This window comes from Gymnodraco acuticeps, unplaced genomic scaffold (assembly GCF_902827175.1).
Source record: "Gymnodraco acuticeps unplaced genomic scaffold, fGymAcu1.1, whole genome shotgun sequence".
NCBI lineage: Eukaryota > Metazoa > Chordata > Actinopteri > Perciformes > Bathydraconidae > Gymnodraco > Gymnodraco acuticeps.
In genome coordinates this window covers 473,507-494,403 of record NW_022992032.1, presented here as the reverse complement: position 1 = coordinate 494,403, position 20,897 = coordinate 473,507, and the positions used below count along the sequence as shown (strand labels likewise).

The following is a 20,897-nucleotide window of genomic DNA, read 5'->3' as shown; positions in this document are numbered from 1 at the left end:
TAATGCTATATATATCTGTCATATAAAAGTAGTAGAGTAATAAGTTCAAAATGTCCCTCTTAAATTAAGTTGGGTAGAAATGTTAGAATCAGAAAAAATACAAACTAAAATAAAGTACCATCAGAATTGTTTCAAGTATCGGAGTATATATACTTGTTACTTCACCACTGCTTAGGCGTCAGGTTTCCCTAGATGGGGAAAGTAAATCTATTTCTGGTTTGTCAGTTCCTTCAAAACAGAATGTGTGTACGTCACTAGTCATACAGGGACATTTGTAAGCTTGAAGGCATTGAGCATTTTCCAACTTTTAAGTCTCTAAAAGTCCTACTGAGCCCTAAGTAGTTATGTACACACACACACACACACACACACACTTCATTATGCTGTAAAGAACTACACACAATGTATCTTTCTTGAAGTAAACATTAACTGAAGGTATGAGAGCCTAGAAATACCACAACATGAGACAAGTCATTTTTTTCCCATTTATTTGTTACAAACATCCAGGGGTGGTCCTTTACTTTCCGGGCAGGATGATACCATCATACTGTAGAAAAAAAGTAACGAGACAAACATTAGATACTGAACAGAAACAGATACAGGGGGATAAAGCCAAAGAAGCAAGATATTGCAAATACTAATCTATTAAAACTTATAAATCGTTATTGGCATCAACTACTGTGATTAAATGTACCGTTTATCAAGCGTTTGTCCATCAGAGAAGAGACAAATCTCCCAGATAGCAAATTAAACGATTATTATATATATGAAATAATGCCTTTAAACTCCATCATTATTATACTATCAGTGTTAATCAATGATCAATTCTTAATTTAATGGGTTTAGATGTTCTGCAAATTATCCAACAAATCTCCCCATCATAAACATTTTTGACCTTACATAAATGTAAACATTGATAACTATAAAATATACCAGGGATTTCCTTTTAAATAGCCATACCAACTATGAAATCAAAAGTGGAGCTAGTGTACTGTTTGTGGTAAAGCAACACTCACTTTCTGCTGGAACCAGCGCATGGCCTCCTCTCTGCGGATACGATGCCTGAAGCCGATGCGGCCCTTCTTCCGCTTCTTGTCAGCAATGCTGAAGCCGGGTCTGCCCAGAACCTGAACACAGAGGGGAGGACGGAGTGGTCAGAAAAAAACTTCAATGTTGCCAATTCACACAGGAACATAATTTAATACGTTATATTTGTACTGCCTCTTTACTTCAGTACTGGTTGAAAATGATGCTTAATATATTTCATAGAGATTTAGGAGTCTGTCACACAGGACTCCAGGGATCATTTTCTACAACCCAAATGAATATACTTTTAAATGATTGTTGAATTTAAGATAAATTGCTCATTCTTAATTCATTTCTGCATAGGTTACCATTCATTAACAGCAGGACCCTTCTTGTTTGTTATATTATAAATAGGAAGTATTTCACATTTTATTAAATGACCTTAAATCAGAAAAAAGGAGCATCTGTATTTGAGTACCCTCTGATTCTAGATCCAATTTAAAAAGAACAAAACATGCAAGGGCACCATTAACATGCTTTTCATCAGGAAATATAGCGCATCACACAACTAGAACAAACAGCATTTAAATGATTTTATGTTGACTACCTACTGTGGAATGGGTGCCAATAAAAAAAAAGGTACGCTAAGCTGCAACATCTCGTGTGTAAAGCACAACCTTCAGCCTTTAGGGTCTAAACATAAAACACCACTTTGTCTCGAACGTGTACTTACTGTTATATCAAAAGACAGCTACATTAACAATTGGTTTTTTGGGCTACTCACCACGTAGAAGTCCAGGCCGTAGATGCCGATGCTGGGGTCGTACTTGATACCCAGATCGATGTGCTCCTGGATACCGAAGCCGAAGTTCCCGGTATTTGAGAAGTTGCTCTTTCTCAACTCGTACTCACGCACCTGAAGGCAGGAAGTATTAACATGTCAATATCAAAATAAAAAAGAATGAAAAGCAATTAGCATTAGTACACGAATTACTTCCTAATTTCACTGCATTCTTTTTTTAACATGAGCTACTCTGTCCCATAGTATGCCCTTAACTTAAATTCAGAAATCATTAATTAGCAAATGGGTCATTCTGAGGTTTCTTTCATTTTTCCCTCCAAGTTTCTTTATTGTGGTTTTCTGTACAGATTGCATATCCCCTTGGAGCCACAAGCCCAAAGTAAGACAACTAGAGAGAAATAAACCACATGACTTTCAGACCTTGAGTCCTTTCTCGAGGATCTCCTCTGCTTTGGCACCACGGACGGTGCAATGGACAGCGATCTTTTCATTTCTGCGGATGCCGAAGGATCGCACAGTGTAGCGGGCTGCAGAAAAAACAAGCACACCAAAACTTAAATATAGTACTTTGATTTATAAAATACTTTCACCTCTATAAACTGTTCAGATTTCCCCTATTCCTTGACTCCTGTATAGACATGTTGCACATTTAAATAAACCAACAAATACAAAATGCTACTAGAAAAAGAGGAAATTATACAAAGGACAGTCTTTTCTCACACTTGTTTTTCCCATCCCGTTGCATTAAAAAATTACTTTGATTTTACAAATAGAAGTCAACACTTCCACAGCTCCTTTAAGGTTGTTCCTACACACAAACACCCACCTTTGGAGAAGACGGGAGTCTGTCCCGTGAGCTGCTCCAGCACCTTAGCAGCACGGGTCAGTCTGTCTCCGCTCTCACCGACGCAGATGTTCAGGCAGAGCTTGCGAATGCGAAGCTCCCTCATGGGGTTCTCCTTCTTCTCACCCTGTTCCTGCAGGACAAAAATATAGCAATTGTTAAAGTCATGGCAATAACACAGAAGCACCTGACTATGGAAACTTGTGCTGTAAGTCTACTGTTAAATAAAACAGCAAATTATCTTAGTAAGAAATGCCCACTTTTCTATTATTATTATTTGAAGATAAATCAGAAAACATCTGACCAATTACAAAGGTTTTGATTGGTAACATCCATCTCCCTTCAGTCGTTTGGCATTTAAAATGAAAAGACAGCCCAGTCTTCACTACCTGGGCAACACAGGAAAGACCCATGTAGACTTTACCTGCTAACGTGTTAGCATTGGCTAAAAAAACTAAACCAAAGTTTCAACAACAGTCCATTTTCAGTTTGACATTGACATGCATTATTATCTATAATTCCCAGAGTCCTAACACTGCTATTTTCCGTCTCAAAAATCCAACAGACTGGCACAGACACATCAACACATGCCGGCCGGAGGACATGTCGCTACATATCCCCGCTTTCCGCTGATAGCATTGACACAGCTCACAAAACGTTTTGTTTCCGGATAGTACATAATAACTAAGAAAGCGCATACGAGTAGAAACACAACTGCTTCATATTCGCAGCATCACAATGTGGCTGTAATATCAATAATGAGTATATATAACTGCAAGTATACGTGCGGACCGTGTTATCAAGGAGCTAGCACGTTAGCATCACTCAATTATTTAGTTTTAAAGTCCTTCGTTACATTTATTGCATTAATAAGACTCTAGTTTAATTGTTCATGATATAGTCTAGGTCTCTGTACGTCAAACAGCGGTTAATAAGACCCCACAGCTCCGATGATTGTGGATTTCTAACACAACTTCATGTTTGTTCGATGTGAGAGCGTACTCACCGCCATGTTGGATCACTAGTAGAGGCCGACACGTTTCCGGCGAGAGGCTTTTATAATGATGTGTTCATGGCTAATAACCCCGGAGAGACATCGCGGGGAAACGCAAGGGTTCCGGTTTACGGCACTTAAAGCAAAAATATATTACTCAAATGGCAAGACAATTATATTGTTCCATCTTATAAAATACCTAACCGTTCTTTCAAGACTTAAGGTGCTCCATACGCTACTTCACATAGTTTTAATGTAGAGTTAATAATTGAAGACATGTAGAAAAGAAGTAGGACGAAAGAAGATGTATACAGATATGTACATTTATATTTATTAATTTATTTTGTTTGTATAAAAGGTGTTGTTTACTGCTTAATGAATAGGTTATTCTTGTTTTTTTAAACACAATCTATATATCTAATATATCAATCTAAATATGTTGATAAAGAAAAGGGAATCTGCAACAGTAAATCATGTGAAACCCAGATTTGGCACAAAAACGGGGGAATACACGTTTCGCAATTATGCCACATCAAGGTGGAACGCTCTTCCCACAACTGTAAAGGAAAGTAAAACTATACTTACCTTCAAAACCTCTCTTAAAGAGCACCTTCGGGGGAGAGCATTGCAAAACTGGCCCCGGTAATGGTACAAATCTCAACCTGTCGTTCAATGGACAGCTTCCCCCCCCCCCCATCTATGTATATACTCACATTTTAGACTCTGTTACTAACTGTATATCTGTAGACTTGGTATGTCTTAAATGTCCGGTTAGGATGTATTAGAACGAAATCTAAAATGAAAATTGTAAACAAGCAATCTGTATGTAAAAAACCACCTGTATGTAAATTGTAAATAAGCCATCTGTATGTCAAATATGTCTTATATGTCTTAAATGACATGATGAATTGGAAATGGGGGACCCTGATGTAAACAAGACGAAAGTCTTTCTCTGGTCTGCATCCCCTTAACAATTGTATGTTTTGAGCTGTACTGTACTGTACCCAATATACAAGCTGTTAATACACTTTTCAATCAATCAATCAATCAATTGATTTGAAAACTTGTGTTTTATTTTACTGTATTTGCTTTTGCCATATATTTCTCTTAATACCCTTTATTCTTTATTACACCAAAAACACAAGCCATTGAGTTCCATTTAAGACATTTCTTTAATTAGGAATCAACATATTCATTCAATTCATAAGTACAGTTTACTAAATCACAGAAAACACAAAACAAAACACTTACCCTAACATTAAAATGGTATAGGATACACAACATATTATGATTTAATTAAGACGGGTATGAAAAAAGACCTTGCACAGAGACAATGTCACTCTGATCTGAAGCAAGGACTGAAAATAAATATATTATGTTACAACATTTTATAAAGTTATTTGTTTCTAGAAAAACATAATGAATATTTTCTTAAAGGTCCCATGACATGGCCATTTCTACTGATCATAATTCCATTGTTGAGGTCTACTAGAATAGATTTACATTGTTCACTGTTCCAAACTCACATTGGTTACAGCATCTCATGTGTATTCACTCTCTGTCCTAAACAGCTTGTTGGAGCTACTGCCCCCCTCCCTATGAGCCCACTGTGCTCTGATTGGTCAGCTCGCCCACTCTGTTCTGATGAGTCCTCCACCGTTACAGCGGAACATCAGTGATTATGTTTTACAATGGCGTTTGTTAGCAACCAGAAAATGACACCAGTAATGACAAACAGATGAGAATGCTGCGTGGGGTCTGGGTGCCGTGTTGGCGGGACATTGCGGGAATCGCTGCTGCCGCTTTGAGGCTCGAGGAGCGGACAGTGTGAGCTGTATTACTGGTGTCGTTTCCTGGTTGCTGCGTGGGGTCTGCGAGACAGCGGCCCTTTCTCATTTCTCTAACTCCCCTCCTCGACTCCTATCCTCGATACTTAGTCCCGCCCACAGGAGATGCGAGCCGAGGAGCCGAGGAGAGAGGAGGGGAAGCAGCAGGCGGTTAGAGAAATGAGAACTCCTCTCCTCTGAGCGGTCATTTTAAAGAGACGTCCATTAATGATGACAGGAGGCACAGCAGCCCTCTGTCTGATGGACAGATGTGTTCATGACGACTAAATTTACTTTGATTCATTCACAGTGCGGTATAATGAGACAATAACAGGCTACAGATGCGGGGACACACACCCCCCCCCCCCTCTCTGGTCGCTACAATGAGGAATATAAATTACGGGCCAAAAGTTTTATTTACAAGTATTAAAAGTATGCAGAGGACGCCAAACCAACTGAGACCTGTCTGTCCGCTGCATCTACGCACACACTGTACCACACACACCTACACCACACACACGCATGTATACAGTTCCTAAAACAGGCTACAGCCGTTGTGTATTTTATTATGTGAAGCACTGAAAAATATCGACTCTTTATAGATATACTAAACTAAAGCAAATAAAAGAGTAGGCCTGTTATACTGAGTGATATATATTATACACACTGCTCTGCTTTCTGCACGGACCTCACAGCTGTTCTCTCTGTAAACATCACGTCGCGATGAAAGCAGTTAATAAAATGCAGAGATGTCATTGGCTGAGATAAGTCCGGCCGTGCGTCACGACTCTTTGGGTCCTTCTCACTTCGGTTAAATGGATTCCTTGCGTCCCTCACTTGCGTCGTTTCCCTGCGACTAGTCCCTCCCACCAGGGAAGCATGGAGAGACGCAAGGAAACCACGAGAAGCAGGGAAATGAGTTTTAAGAGCAATGGGCCGTCCTTTCCTCCGGAGCGTCACGTGATGCGACGTCCGTTTGTGATGACGCCGCACAGCTGATCGTCTGACAGCAGCCAGCTCTGTCCCCGTTATTTCCACACACCCCCCGCCTCTGTTAGTACACATTTACTGACACAAACATTTGTATCATCTGTTGTAGACCCAAATACATTAAATCAAATAAGAACTCATTCTCAAAAAAGATAAACGCCATTCTTAAAATGTATAAACGAAAAAAGCGATCATGAAAATGTTTCCAATAAATGAAGAAAATGATTTTTTACCACTTTGTTGTTCAGATATATCACATATTTGTAACTAAATGATACATTAATTGAAACAAAACACGGTATAAACTGAGGAGTGACTCCCGTGAGGTTCATGTATTTTCTTCACTCCGCTGGGAAACTGCTCTCATGTCAAGAAGCATCAGATCAGTGCATGCACTGCCTCGTCCAATCAGTGAGCGATACACAGTAAGGGGGCGGGGCGAGTGTCTGCGGATTTCATCGAAGGATGGTCTGGTGGTTCCTTGGTTATAGCTCCTCCATTATTAATAGGTACAGCATTGATATCACAATGTAATCGGAGCTGATCACAACTTGTCATGAGTGATCCAGTCATCTCGATGAGCGTTCGGGCTGTGAATAAACAACTTGTGTTTTACTTTTAGGCTGTCTGAAGGTATGGACAGCTATCAAAGCTACTATACATCACATTAAGAACGATGTACAAATGAAAGTCGGACACAAATATATAATTTAAATGATTTATTCAAGTTTGCAATATTTTGAACAGGCATCCACACAGTCACCTACTTTGTAATGTTCGATACCTCCCTGTAAGCGTCACGATATCCACCTCTCACCCACAACCTCACATACGAGTACTGAATGTGCATCAAAGTGATCTTAGGAAGGCAGATATAGCAAAAGATTAACGTAAACGACAAACGAGGCGATCGACATGGTAAGTCAACAATGGGTCCTCAATGTACACGCCCCGGATTCCTATGACGAAAATAATAGAATGTCGCCAGTTGTCATGACTCACGTTATACTGCAACACTGGTTCACTTCCAGCTCCAAAAAATTGTCGGTCTAGAGCAGGGATCACCCATATACAGTCTATGGGATCACCACATTTGTCCGAGGCCCAACATTTATCCAATAGAGGCAAGAGCTTCGGAGCTAAGAGGCGGCGTCGCTTACGTCTCTCTTACGTCGAGGCGGGTTGAAGTAGATGCTGAAGACCACAAAGAAGTCTTGCATTTCGCATGTGATGTTTGTAAAGTTCCAAGTAAAGTCGTCCCTTGTAAAGTCATCCGATGACTTCCATTTCGTTTCGTAAGAGGATAACCAAAGCGAACAGCGCTTCAATACAATCGGCCATTGTTGTTGTTGTTGTCGTTGTGAGGGATTTCCGCGCGGTTTGGATTTTATGAAGCAGGCACGTAAACGGTGACGTCATGACGCAGCAGCGGCAGCTCTGGGCGGTGTGAACAGAGCGGGAGCAGAAAAGGGAAACCGGAGCTGAAACCAGAAAAGCTCCAGCTCGGAGCTAGAAAGGGAAAAGCGCTGGTGTGAAAGCCGCATCTTATACCTCATTCACACCAACGCAACTCCGGTTCAAGCTCCGTGCTAGAGCTTTTCAGGTTCAGAACCGGTTCTTCGATTTAGCGGAGGCTCTTTTCACACCGCCCAGAGTCCGACTGGTGCTGCGTCATCGTTTGCGTCATGACGTAACCGTTTGCGTGCCTGCTTCATAAAGCCAAACCGCGCGGAAACCCCTCACAGCTGACACCGACAACAACAACAATGGCCGATTGTGCTCCAGCTTCCTCTGCACCTCTTCGGAAGACCAGATTCCCAGTAGGTAGCTGGTCTCTTCAGTGGACCACTGCTGCTTGTTAAGTTTCTCCATCGTTGTGTACAAGCTGGATAAAACGCGGGCTTCTTGTTGTTGTTCAGGAGTTGATCCCCGCCTCGACGTAAGCGTGACGTATGCGGTGCTTTTGCTCTGGCCGGACAATTTTTTGGTGCTTGAAACGAACCGGATTCGGCCCGTAGCCCGTAGCGGGACCTAGCTGGCAGTTGCTTACAGATGGTTAAACAAACTCCAAAGCGTAAAGGCGTGTGTATATTTAGTTTGTGTATACAGTATACAGTATTGTAGCTAGCCCTGTGTTCAGAGGGAGGGGCTTGCATAGGGGGGTGTTCAGGAGGAGTGGCTGTACCTGTACCCGTAGGATAGAAAAGGGGGAAGTGACAGAGGTCGCGCGCACAGTCTATGGTCGCGCGGCTGTGGAGAAGAACGTGTTGCCCACATTCTGTTACTGAGTTTAGGCTAGTTAGCAAGCAGGTTTATTGTTCTGGGTGCAGTCACTTTTGCCTCCACTTGCTGTTCAAATAAATGTTGAAAGAAAAAGTAAATCTGTTTACAGTTCTGTTTCATATGGGTGTTGAGAGATGTATCCATAGATTTAGTCCCTAATTTTGCTCTCAAAGTGCACCAGATTGACGCTTTTAACTTCGACAACATTTAAAAAAAAATCTCACCCACATTGAGGATGCTTCCTACGCCCATGTTTTATTCCATGCGTCAAGTCAGGCAAATTGGGTCCAAATGTTATTGCATCAATGATCTGTTAACATTCAAATCAATAAATATATGCTGTAACTATTTTGCTCTAGGCAACTCAAGGGCTCAGGTAATGTGATTACTATATGAATAATGGTCCAAAATAACATTAAATGCATAGGATTTTTTGTTAAGTGACATACTTTCGTCGCCGGCCGGCCGATACATGCTGCGCATTAAGTGAGCCTGTCTGTCAATTAATCCCCGGGCCACTTTTTCCCCCCAGTCCGACCCTGGTGTGTGTGACCAATCTGCGGAGCCGTTACGTCACTATACTCGTTACGTCACTCGTTACGTCACTATACTCAGGAAGAAATAATGGAAAAATTAAAATCTCCAACGAGGCGTTCTGGAGCAGCATAGACAGGTATTTTCTGTGTTTTACTCGCTACAGGGTGTACTTTGAGGGTTTGTGACTTTGCAGACCGTTTACATGCAGAAAAAGCTACATAACAAGGGGACGGTAATAACCAGAAAAGCATGTCATGGGACCTTTAAATTAATACTTTTCCGAAACATAATGCTTTAAAAGTAAACTTCAGACTACTATTTTTCTTTCACGTTAAAAAATGTCCTCATCACCATGGAAATACAACATTGCTTCACAAAGACAGCACAACAACAGACCAATAACAAATCAAGAGGTTTACAGTTTTTCTCGATTGCTAACACACCAAAATTATACATAAAGCACAATTATTTTAACTGACACTCAAAGAGCAAAACATCGGCTCAAATCTCCAAAACTCTAAACACGTTTTCAGCTTTTCACACAATTTGCAAATCAACATGGCACTTTTTGCAAACCACTGCACACGTTTCTCCACGTAAGACACAGGAATCTGACATAAAGTCACAGTGTGAGCAGGTTTAAAACACTGATATTCAAAATGCCTCACACATGGACCAATGATCAAGAAACAAGTTCCACCTGACCAAACACCTGATAGCAAAATCGTTGGCTCATCAATCAGGATGTTAGCACTATAAAAAGACCACATGAGTACTTTCTTACAGCAACAATGGAAGCCAACATGGAAGCAAGAGGAAGAGGAGAGGAGGAGGAACTCTCTAATGAAATGAAATGTTATCAACCATGGTTTGACGATGAGAGAGACTGGACGGAGGGTTCAGCCTAATCTAAACCGATTTACTGTTGCCTCTGTAATCCGGACATTTAGGCCCATTCCCAAACCGCCCCCTACACCCTACCCCTCCGTTTGCGCGTTCACGCGGAGGGTCCGCCATATTAAGGGCTGTTCCAAACCAACGAGTGTGGAGCGGTGTGGAGGGGGAGTGGGCTATCAAGCCCTCAAACAGCGAGGTTGCGTTCCGATAATCCAAAAATCAGCTCCTAAATTCTAACCCTATCTCCTATTCCTTGACCTCTGAGTGAAACGTCACGGGGTTAAGGGATAGTGGATAGGAGAATTCAAAAGGATTTAGGAGAAGAGACTGCACTTTCACTATCCGACGTGTTTATGATGCGCCAGCGGACGTCATAAATGTGCGTCTGCTGCTGTGGGGAAACTATGGAAACTACAGTTTTCTATACAGCGGACTACAACATGGATGTATAATAAGAACGAGGGATTACTGTAAACTGGACAACAGAGAAACATATTCTTCATGACCAAAGATGGAATTGAAATAAAAACCCTCTCCCTCCGATCCCAATACGTATGATTGTATGAACTATGAAAATATCTTAAAATCAATACAAATGTATTTATTATAAACGTTAGTCCTTAACATCTATCACTGTGTATATCACCATTCAAACATATTTTAAAAGTTGAACAAACTTAAAGACTGTGAGATGTTGACTTTATTTGATCATTTCAGTAAAAACTAACGTTCATATTTCTCTTTTTGATTATAATACTGATGAACGTTCAAAACAAAGCACTTTGGCAACTTACCACATACATTTAAAATGCTTAATAAGCCTCGTAACTTTCATGATATAATTTCTCGGTCATAATCGGTTGTTTCCGTGAACGGCCGACTGTTGTGATGGCAATTGGAAATGGGGGACCCTGATGTAAACAAGACGAAAGTCTTTCTCTGGTCTGCATCCCCTTAACAATTGTATGTTTTGAGCTGTACTGTACTGTACCCAATATACAAGCTGTTAATAAACTTTTCAATCAATCAATCAATCACGGCAAATGCTGCGGCTGCAATGCATTGTGGGGCAGCATTTTCTCCTCTCCTTTCGTCAAGGGAGGTCCAGTGGTTCCTAAGCTAAAGGAGGTTATAAAGGAAGTTTGAAACCTCCTTTCCTTTCATTTAGAGAATTGGAACGGCACTTATCATGGCTGCCAGTGACGTACTTCCGGGTGATTTCACTTGGTTAGGAAGGTTCCTAAGCTAAATGGACTATTGGAACGCAACCCGAGTCTGCATCGGTGCTGACTTGAGACCGGTCTCTACCTGACCGGAGTCACGCTGTGTGTGTCCGTCAGGAAACAAGCTGTTAACAAGTAGTTCCAGCAAACATCCACTCATAAACTACGATGTTAACAACCTCATGATGACCTCATATGTTTCTAACTTAGGATCATACCTGTGTTTAGTCTAGAAAAAGGTAAATGTGTGCATTTTATTATAAAGTTGTGTATATTTACAGATTGTTGCAAAAACTAAGAAGCTTGTAAACATCAGGTGTAAAACTAAAAGAGCTTTACAAAAAAGTAACACAATGAAAGATGTTTGGAGTTTTATTTGAGTTATTAATTTAAAAAAATTGTCTAAGAGATGCTGATTTGAAACCGTTGTTACATACAGTTACGGCACTTCCTGTTTCTGCCGGAGAGAGGGGAGGCCGTCCCAAAGCTTGCCGCTGTATTTACTCCCTCCATCTGACAGGAGGGAGCCTCGTTGAGCTGCGAGTGTGGCTACAGACGGAGTTCACTCCGTCACGGAGGGGTAGGGTCGAGGGAGTGGTTTGGGATTGGGCCTTAGACTTGAAAACAGGTTAGTTAGTTTTAGCTCTGCATAGTTCACGATATATCAGTGCTTATATCTGTTGTGTGAAACGTATTTACTTCATTACTGTAATTGAATTGTTGGCATGTTGCATACTATAACTGTACAAACATCCTGCACAATGTACTGTGGTAAACTTACTTTTATGCAACACACACTCTGACCAACACTATATCTTTGTTGTTTATCTGAAGGACTGAGAAACAAAGAGGTGGAAGGCTAAGGATTTCCAATGAGGCAGGAAGCAGCAGTTACAAACTGGGTTTTGGCAAACAGTGCATCCCACTTAGAGAGATCCGAAGCATAGTAGCTATGTGCTGAGATGCATGTTGCACAATGTTATTTTTGAATAAAATGTGATTTTTTTCAACAACTCATTTGTATTTCTTCATTTACTGTATTTCTGTAAACTCAAGCAATCTTTCTCTGCAGAAACCTCTATGTACAGAGCACAGCCCATAACAGATGGAGGTGGTTTAGAGTATGCTCAGCAGTGTGTAGTTGGGTGGTCAAACGATCTAGTACTATGAATGAAGTGTGTTATATTTGTGCTAAAGTTTGCATTTAAGTGTTTCTGTAGTTTTGAGTGCAGTTCTTCATTTAGCAGGAGAAATTAGGAGTTTTAAAATGTGTGTTAGCAATCGAGAAAAACTGTAAAATCTATAAGGAATAACTCCCTTAGTTATCTGTTTTCCAATGTATACACTGCATTAAAAGAGGGAGGAGTGTCTTTGATGCTTTATATATTCAGTGTGAATCCCCATTTGTTCTATAATTTACATAATAGGACACACACAAATGCTGCCACAAACACTAGGACTAGTTTTTTCATCAATGCAGTGTCCAGAGAGGAGACTGCAGTCAGTATGGAGGGCTTATCAGTGGATGTATCAGAGAAGCAGAGAGGACCCAGAGCAGAGACCTGAGGGACCCCGGTAGTGAGGCTACAAGGTTCAGATTCTCTCCAATCTCTCCTTACCAACTTATTGGCAGAGAGGGGTGAAGAGGATGTTAGAATAGGAGACAAAGAAGGGGACAGTGAAGAGGGGGAGTCAGCAGGTGAGGGAGGAAGTGAAAAGCTTTCATCAGATATCCCTTTCACAAAGTTACAGAGCGGTGAGATGGGAGCGGGAGGCTTCAGCAGGGGCAGGCCTTCCCTCCTCTGCTCCTCCAAAGCATGGAGGAGGAAAGACATCGCTTTGTGGGGGAAGACAGTAGCCCGAGAAGAGGTTGTAGTTGGGAGCGAAGAAGTGAGGGAGGACTCCTGCACGAGTGTGGGCCTCCAGAGCCCCGAGGAGGAGCAGGAAGCAGGTGGGGAGCTGCTGGAGAGCCCACATTGAGTCGTCAAACCTGACAATGAAAATAAAACGTCAGAAAAATGACTGTAAGAGAAATTAGGAAACTGAGAAATATTTATTAGTAGTTCAGTAAGAAACATTTAAGTCAAAAAAGCACTCAAGGTGGAAAGAGTACTAGCACAAGACAGAACAGAGAAGGCATCAATGTCAACAGAAATGACATTTGAACAGTCCGATACAGCATGGAAGAAGGAAGAGCTGGTAGAGCTTGGCCGCTTAGCGACCAGCAGAGGAAGCAGCAATGGGAGGCAGGGAAAGGCAGCTTAAATTGGCACCCCGTTCACAATATATCATACACACACCTTGTAAAAACATCCGCTGGAACACCTTACGGCAATTTGCAGATTTTATTCATAATAAATATAATGGAATGAAGTCCTACCTGATGGACAGCATGTGAAGGAAGGCGGTCTTCCCGTGGTACGAGCAGAGGGGATCCAGCTCTTTGGGGAAACGTTGTTTCAGACCTTCAATCAGAGACTTGAGCAGCATCAAGCACCTTTTACTGCCAGAGAGAATAGCAAATCATTTATTGTGAAAGGGCCCAAATAAAAAAATTTATTGTAAAATACATTTCAGTCAGACAACTCACGTGTTTCTTTAACATGTTTATTAGAAGCAGCATATCGTTAAGTTTGGCGACTAGGCTCGGGCATCATCACTCCATAGATATACATAGCACGATGAGTGATGATCAAATAACTAACCCCTGAGCCTACAGGTGGAAGCTGGGGTGGTGGTGGGGCAGCAAGCAGCAGCGACGTGGAAGTCGCTGCAGCATAGCAGCAGCAAGCAATGCATGGAGAGAGATCTGGCAGGTTCAATAGAGCGGGATATTAAGGAGACTCTGTTTGGTTGGTTGTAGAGTGGCAAGGGGCGTTATGTATGAATGCAGCACAGGTGCTCGAGTTGACTGCCTGAACTAGCTCGCAGGCTTCGCCCCATTTATTTATAATAATAATAATAATAACTATTTATATTGCACCTAAAAAACTATTTTACAAATGCAAGAAAATGAAGATAACATTAAAACATGAAGATGCATGGGAACAACTACAAAACTAAAATAGTTTTTATAATCTGATCTTATTAAGAATGACTAAATACAACTTAAAATCCTTTAATTAAGATATCCTATGTGTCCTATGTGAAAGCGGCACAGAATATGCTCAATAAATAGTTTTATAAAAAGCTAATATTAAGATATTTAATTTCAGCGAAGCTCTGTATAACCTCTCACCTCTTCAGAACTGCTTTTAATCTGTAATTAATGTTTTGTTTTATATATTTAAAGTGTGTTGTTTATATGAATTTTTACTCTGTAAAGTGTCTTTGTGTTTCAAGAAAAGCGCTCCATAAATAAAATGCATTATTATTATTATTATAACCTACAATACCTGACACTATTTTTTAGATTAACAAGGAACTAAATGTTACGAAGATGCGAAGATAAAGAGTTCAGAGCCTAACCGGCAGCATTTGTTGGCTTTGCCCTCACAGCAGGTTTTCTTGTTGCCATGGCTCGTGATGATTTTCTTCTCAACGTGAGAGAAAGAAATCCTCCAACTTTCTGTTGCAGAAAGACAAAAACACACTGATGGGAACATGTCATCACACAAATATCATAAACACTCACACAATAATGACAGTCCTACATGTTCTCCTGTAGTAGTCGGCATGAGAGGATTACTGAACACGTCTGTCTTGGCAGGATTTCCCTGAAAAATACATGTTCCAACTACAACGAGACAAAAAGCAACTACAACAAGGGACCACAGACACAAACTAACTAAAATGACACAGGATGTTGGAAACAAAACAAAGTTACTAAAAACGAAATGACCTTAGAAAAAACACCCATTTACGAACTCAAACTATGGTAAAGGAATAGAAAATGTCCATGAAGAGAGACACAATGATCACAGAGGTTACACTACTTTAAAGTGTATTGCTCATTGGAGGAGAGCTGGTGATGCCCTTAACAGGTCTGTGCCAAGGGGCCTATCATCTCATGATCCATGCAGGGTAGACAGGAGGAACATTCAAGCAGAGCTACATTGTCTGTTAATAAATCATTTTTATATGCACATTGTTGCCTTTATTAGACACAGATGAGCTGAAATGAGGAGAGGGGATGAGGGTATGCAGAAGACCTTTGATTTTGTCAGTCATTTTTCTTCACAGACAGATGTTTCTCTCACCTTTGGCTTCCCCGCTGAGGTTTCTTCCCTTCATCCTCTTTGGTACGAAGTAACACGGTAAACTGGTGATCTCTTTGCGAACCTTCTTTCCCAGCCAGTTATCCACATCGGGTCCGTTACGGACTGGGAGAGGCCAGCCCTGAGAGGAGTGAACCTCCAAACAGGAACAGGGACAAGTGCCAACTCTCATTGGTGGAATATGTTGAAGGGTATATTTGAGGTATGTGTGCTTTAGTTGAGTTATTCAATCGTGTGCTACTTTCAATTTAAACTACATCTCAGGCAAATAATGTACTTTTAATTTTACTACCTTTATTTGTCAATTCAGTTAGCAGAACTAAATCCTTCAGTTAGCAGAACTAGATTAATAGAAAATATATTCAACCGATACAAATGATTTGTTATTATTAATTAAGCTACCAAGCGGTATATAAGACTTTTAAAATCAAGTATGTTAGAGTATAATATACTTTGTTCTGAAATACTGCATAACAAAATGAGATGAAACTATGTCTAGAGTCAATCTTTTGACTGAAAAATAATTATAATTGTTTTCATGCAAAGATATCAGAACATGTATTTTTCAGTCACTCACATGTAGAGATTTCCAGATTTTCTCTGTTTTGAATCATACTTAAGTTAATATCTTCCGGTTTTGGACTGACATCACCTTGGACTTTGAGAAAACTAGATGGGCATTTGTTTTATTTTCTGACATTTGTCATAGAACAAATTATTCATTAATTAATTTAGAAAATAACTGGATGATTCATCGAAAATGAAAATAATATATATAAGTGCATTTAGTCTTTTTTTCCCCTTTAATTTGCAACTTATGTTTTAGGACTTTCAGTGTCTCTTATCAGTATCTGTAATCCAAAAACCATGGAACATTTCTGCAGATTGACACTACTCTTCAAAAATAAACTGATACAATGATTTACCTCCAGAGCAGGAACCAGGTCCAGAGAGATCAACTCGTCGCTGTACATGTCATTCCTGAACAGAGACAAGGTCACAGCCGGTGAGCCGGGTTTCTTCCTGTTCACCTCCCAGCGACAGCCTTCATCTGGCACTGGAAGTAAGAAACACGATTAAAAGGATTATCCAGGTTCCCAAAGCAGGATGAATGTCAACAAAATATACAGAAAATGAGTCGTAAAATCTCCAATTCTAACAGAAAGTAGGGCAGAGAGATGATTGACCAGACCTTTGTAGTTCTTGAGGAACTTGCGGACCAGGCGAAACGTCTCACTCAGGATCTTGCTGGATGAGAGGGTGAGCCCATTCTCCAGGAGAAAAACTTGTATGGGGCCCCGAGTCGGCCGGACAAGATCGATCTGGTAGAAAAGGCCTTCGTCGAGCTCCTTCATGTTGAAGCGTGACGGAGCCTGAAGCTTCAGCATCATGTCGAACTCATCCGGGCTGTGGATCTGAGATTAAACAGCGACAATGGAGGTGCTTGTTTGTGTTCTGTCAATAGAGTATTTCTTTCTCTCTTCTCAAGAAACCCATTCAACATTGACTTTAAACACAATATATCATTTTCTGTCACTAGGGGTCCCTCAATCTCAACAATAACGAGAAACTAAATGTTCTAGTATTTTAGGATCATGGGGGTTGTTGTTTCCAACACCATTAACGTCATTGCAGTAATGTTCTCCCGGTTCGATTTTCTCATTGTTTAGGAGTTTTTTCCAGGTGCTGAATTCCTTGCAAAGCTGTCCTACTCTCCGTAACAAACTCACCCGCTGAGTTAAACCAATTAAAGACTTCACAAAGCACATTCACATTAGAAATAAGGGGTTGTGAGGCGCAATACCACTTCCGCTTAATCAAGATCCTAAATTCTAAAAAGTAAAAATAAAGAGTTAAAGACAGCTATGATCTAAAAGGGTTTGGTAAAAATGTGGCCTAAAACTGGATAAAAAGTCCATTTATGACAGCTTCTGGCAGACAATTACTAACCTTGCCACAGCTTGAAAGGGGAACGTGCCCATAACAGTTGAACAAATGTAACAGTGTCACCTTAATTAAAATGTAGTTTTAAAAAGTAATTGGAAATATTGGGACAATAAAATGTCACCAAAAATGTAACACAAGCACTGTAGATTTTTAGACATTTTAGACATAATATTATCAGTCACAATATTCCCTGTGTTTGTAGCTGTATGGTTGCATTTAGACATTTTAAAAGTTCATCAAGTTCTCACCTTCACTTTCTCAAAGTAGCTGCCGGTGGTGAGGAAGTCAGCTGACTGGAAGAATGGCTGATCACTGCTGCTCCGCAGGAATTTCACCAGGTTGTCTCGGAAATCGTTGACCACCTCTGCAGCCCAGCGGCGGTCTGTCTGCGGGATCTTTAGCTCATTGGCGTTGGCTTTGATCCAGGAGCTCAGCTCCGGGGAGATGGAGACCGGCTCCTCCAGCACTTTGGACCACTCCTCTGCAAGGAGACAATAAGACTGCAGCTCAAATTTACTAAATACTGTACCATGTTCACATTTAACCTTACAGATTACATTACATTAAATGTTTATGTCCCTTGAAAAACCCTGTTCCTCCAAATGTGTTGATTTCAATTGTTTGTGATTGAATTAAGTGGGTTTTATTAATGTGTTTTCAACATTTCCCATCATCTTAAACTGAATACAATATTTAAAAAGCCTCTTTGATTGTCTAGAAATGCATCTTCAGAAAGCTGAAAACATTGATGTTTTTCTACAAAACTTGTAAAAGTTGACTTTAAAGATACAGGACAGCTACAAAGTTATAATGATCTGCTGCTGATTGCTACATATTAAACTGATTCAAAAGGTTTATAAAGGAAAACATAAAGGACAACTTTAAACATTTAAAGCAGTAAAACTAAGGTTTCCAGATTTACGTGTAGTGGATTATTTTCTATTGCAGTTTGGAGAAAATAAATGCTTGAATGAATACAGGCCGAGAGTTGTACACACTAACACAGTTGAAACTGCAGTATCACCTGTAGATTTTTGCTGTTGAACTTTTTTTCTTGCTGGCGTGAGTCGTAGAGGACTCGCTTTTCCCCTTGTGGCATCTTTACGCTGCGTCTCTTCAATCAGACCGGCCTTCACATCTCTATCCTCTCGGTCCATATTCACACGTCCCAGCCCTGAGTATTTATGTACAGAAAACAGATAAAGAACATCTTGAAGTAGAAACCAGTTGTTTTTGGTTGAAATGTTTGAGAGAGAACGTTGTCTTTTTCCCAATGATAAAAACATCAGATCGCCATGATTTAACAGCATGTACATTATTTTGGCATTAGCAATAACTTAAACACATGTAAAGTTTCTGTTTCAACTACAACTATTTGACAAGCTTGACAGCAAGTTGGTAAAGATGAAACAAACGAAAGACACCCAATTAACTACATCACCCATGCCCCCAACATTATTTTCCTTACCCTAACAATGAGTGTGTCCACAGCTTTATTCTAACTTAACATCAGGTTGGTAATTCATCTTCAGATTCAGATTTCCGGACATACACTTTGAAAGTGAAGCAGTTATGAATCACTAGTCGATTAAGAGGAGTGCTGAGTCAGCAGTCAATGATGGTATGATAGCAGTCAATACAAATAATACACTTTGCAATCATCTTTGAATTCACATCACTGCAACCATGAGAGGTTTTTGAGCACAAATGAGCATAAAAACACACACACACACATACACTCACTCACTCTCTCTCACTCTCTCTCTCTCACTCACACACACACACACACACACACACACACACACACACACACACACACACACAAACACAACAGTATCTCCTAACGCCTGAGTCTATCTAACAAATACTATTACATTAATTAGAGAGCGATGACAGATTGATAGACAGATAGATGGATAGATTTCTAGTGGTTAACCTCACCAGTGTTTGTTGAGCTTCTATTGCAATCAGTGATAGGAGCTATTGTGTGTCTTCCCTTCTCTTCAGCTCTATTCAGTCTATTTGCTTTCACTTTCAATTTCTACTAAATGTAATCTGATGCTGTTGCCTTCCACCTGCACAGTTCCACCCATGATAATTACGCTCCTCCTGTTTGGAGGTCACATATTGGTCCAACCAGTTGCACAAGTCTATACGTGTCACTTTTTCAAAAGGTTTTTCTTTAAATTATTCGGGCCATGTAGCAGTTCATAACGAAATAACATGTTACCTTTTTTTTCAGTTGCTAACACAGAAAAAATCTCACATGAAGCATAATTATTTAAACTCACACTCAAAGATCAAAACCTCAGCTCAAATCTACAAAAACATTTTCAGCTCTGCGCCCAATTTGCAATTCAACTTGGCACTTTTTGCAAAACACTAAGTAAGACACAGTAATCTGACATTTTCACTTATTTGCCATTTTTAAAACATTGCCATTAAAAATGCCACACACATGAACCAATCAACAAATACACGTGCCAAATGATGGAAATGCTTTATTGTTGACTGAGCAATCAGGATGTAAGCACTTGAACAAGGCTCCACATAATACCTTTTTACAACATCAATGGATATATGGACAGCAGCAAGAGGAAGAGGCAGAGGGCACCGGGGACACATATTTATGTATAAAAGACATCACAAAGTGCATTTAGCATGATAGGTCCCCTTTAAAGTAATGGATAAACAGTTTGAATAGTTAGCTTACAGTTTCTCGATTGCTAACACACATTTTTTTTTAAATTGCTCAGTTTCTCAGAACACTAAACACAATTCACAAAACCCCACACCCAAATTGCAAAACTCCTAATTTCTCCTGCTAAATGAAGAACTGCACTCAAAACTACAGAAACACTTAAATGCAAACTTTAGCACCAAATATAACACACTTCATTCATAGTACTAGATCGTTTGACCACCCAACTACACACTGCTGAGCATACTCTAAACCACTTCCATCTGTTATGGGCTGTGCTCTGTACAGAGAGGTTTCTGCAGAGAAAGATTGCTTGAGTTTACAGAAATACAGTAAATGAAGAAATACAAATGAGTTGTTGAAAGAAATCACATTTTATTCAAAAATAACATTGTGCAACATGCATCTCAGCACATAGCTACTATGCTTCGGATCTCTCTAAGTGTGATGGCATTGTTTGCCAAAACCCAGTTTGTAACTGCTGCTTCCTGCCTCATTGGAAATCCTTAGCCTTCCACCTCTTTGTTTCTCAGTCCTTCAGATCAACAGCAAAGATATAGTGTTGGTCAGAGTGTGTGTTGCATAAAAGTAAGTGTACCACAGTACATTG

The 20,897-nt window shown here is 40.2% G+C and overlaps 2 protein-coding genes and 1 long non-coding RNA gene across 4 annotated transcripts; 1 reads left to right on the top strand and 2 right to left on the bottom strand.

Annotated features, from left to right (window-relative positions):
• Nucleotides 1–471: 471 nt before the first annotated feature.
• rpl11 (ribosomal protein L11) lies at nucleotides 472–3,806 on the bottom strand. Its single transcript, XM_034201611.1, has 6 exons — nucleotides 3,679–3,806; nucleotides 2,655–2,805; nucleotides 2,249–2,355; nucleotides 1,811–1,942; nucleotides 1,017–1,127; nucleotides 472–547 (listed from the first exon to the last, which is right to left on the bottom strand). Exons 1-6 carry the CDS (start codon nucleotides 3,682–3,684, stop codon nucleotides 518–520), a joined length of 537 nt encoding a protein of 178 aa, XP_034057502.1. The 5' UTR covers nucleotides 3,685–3,806; the 3' UTR covers nucleotides 472–517.
• Nucleotides 3,807–11,950: 8,144 nt separating this feature from the next.
• LOC117536638 (cyclic GMP-AMP synthase) lies at nucleotides 11,951–19,595 on the bottom strand. The gene is given in 11 exon segments (XM_034201576.1): nucleotides 11,951–13,281; nucleotides 13,283–13,412; nucleotides 13,803–13,925; nucleotides 14,891–14,990; nucleotides 15,622–15,775; nucleotides 16,566–16,696; nucleotides 16,832–17,054; nucleotides 17,835–18,067; nucleotides 18,611–18,760; nucleotides 19,055–19,139; nucleotides 19,528–19,595. Coding segments are annotated over 9 exon segments (1,677 nt in total). The 5' UTR covers nucleotides 18,744–18,760; nucleotides 19,055–19,139; nucleotides 19,528–19,595; the 3' UTR covers nucleotides 11,951–12,831.
• On the top strand, nucleotides 14,586–18,163 carry LOC117536639. 2 transcript variants are annotated; one of them, XR_004567596.1, is made up of 4 exons: nucleotides 14,586–15,841; nucleotides 16,572–16,702; nucleotides 16,802–17,079; nucleotides 17,854–18,163. It is a non-coding gene; the product is annotated as an uncharacterized LOC117536639 (long non-coding RNA). The 2 variants fall into 2 exon arrangements; XR_004567595.1 differs by having other exon boundaries at nucleotides 17,851–18,163.
• Nucleotides 19,596–20,897: the final 1,302 nt, after the last annotated feature.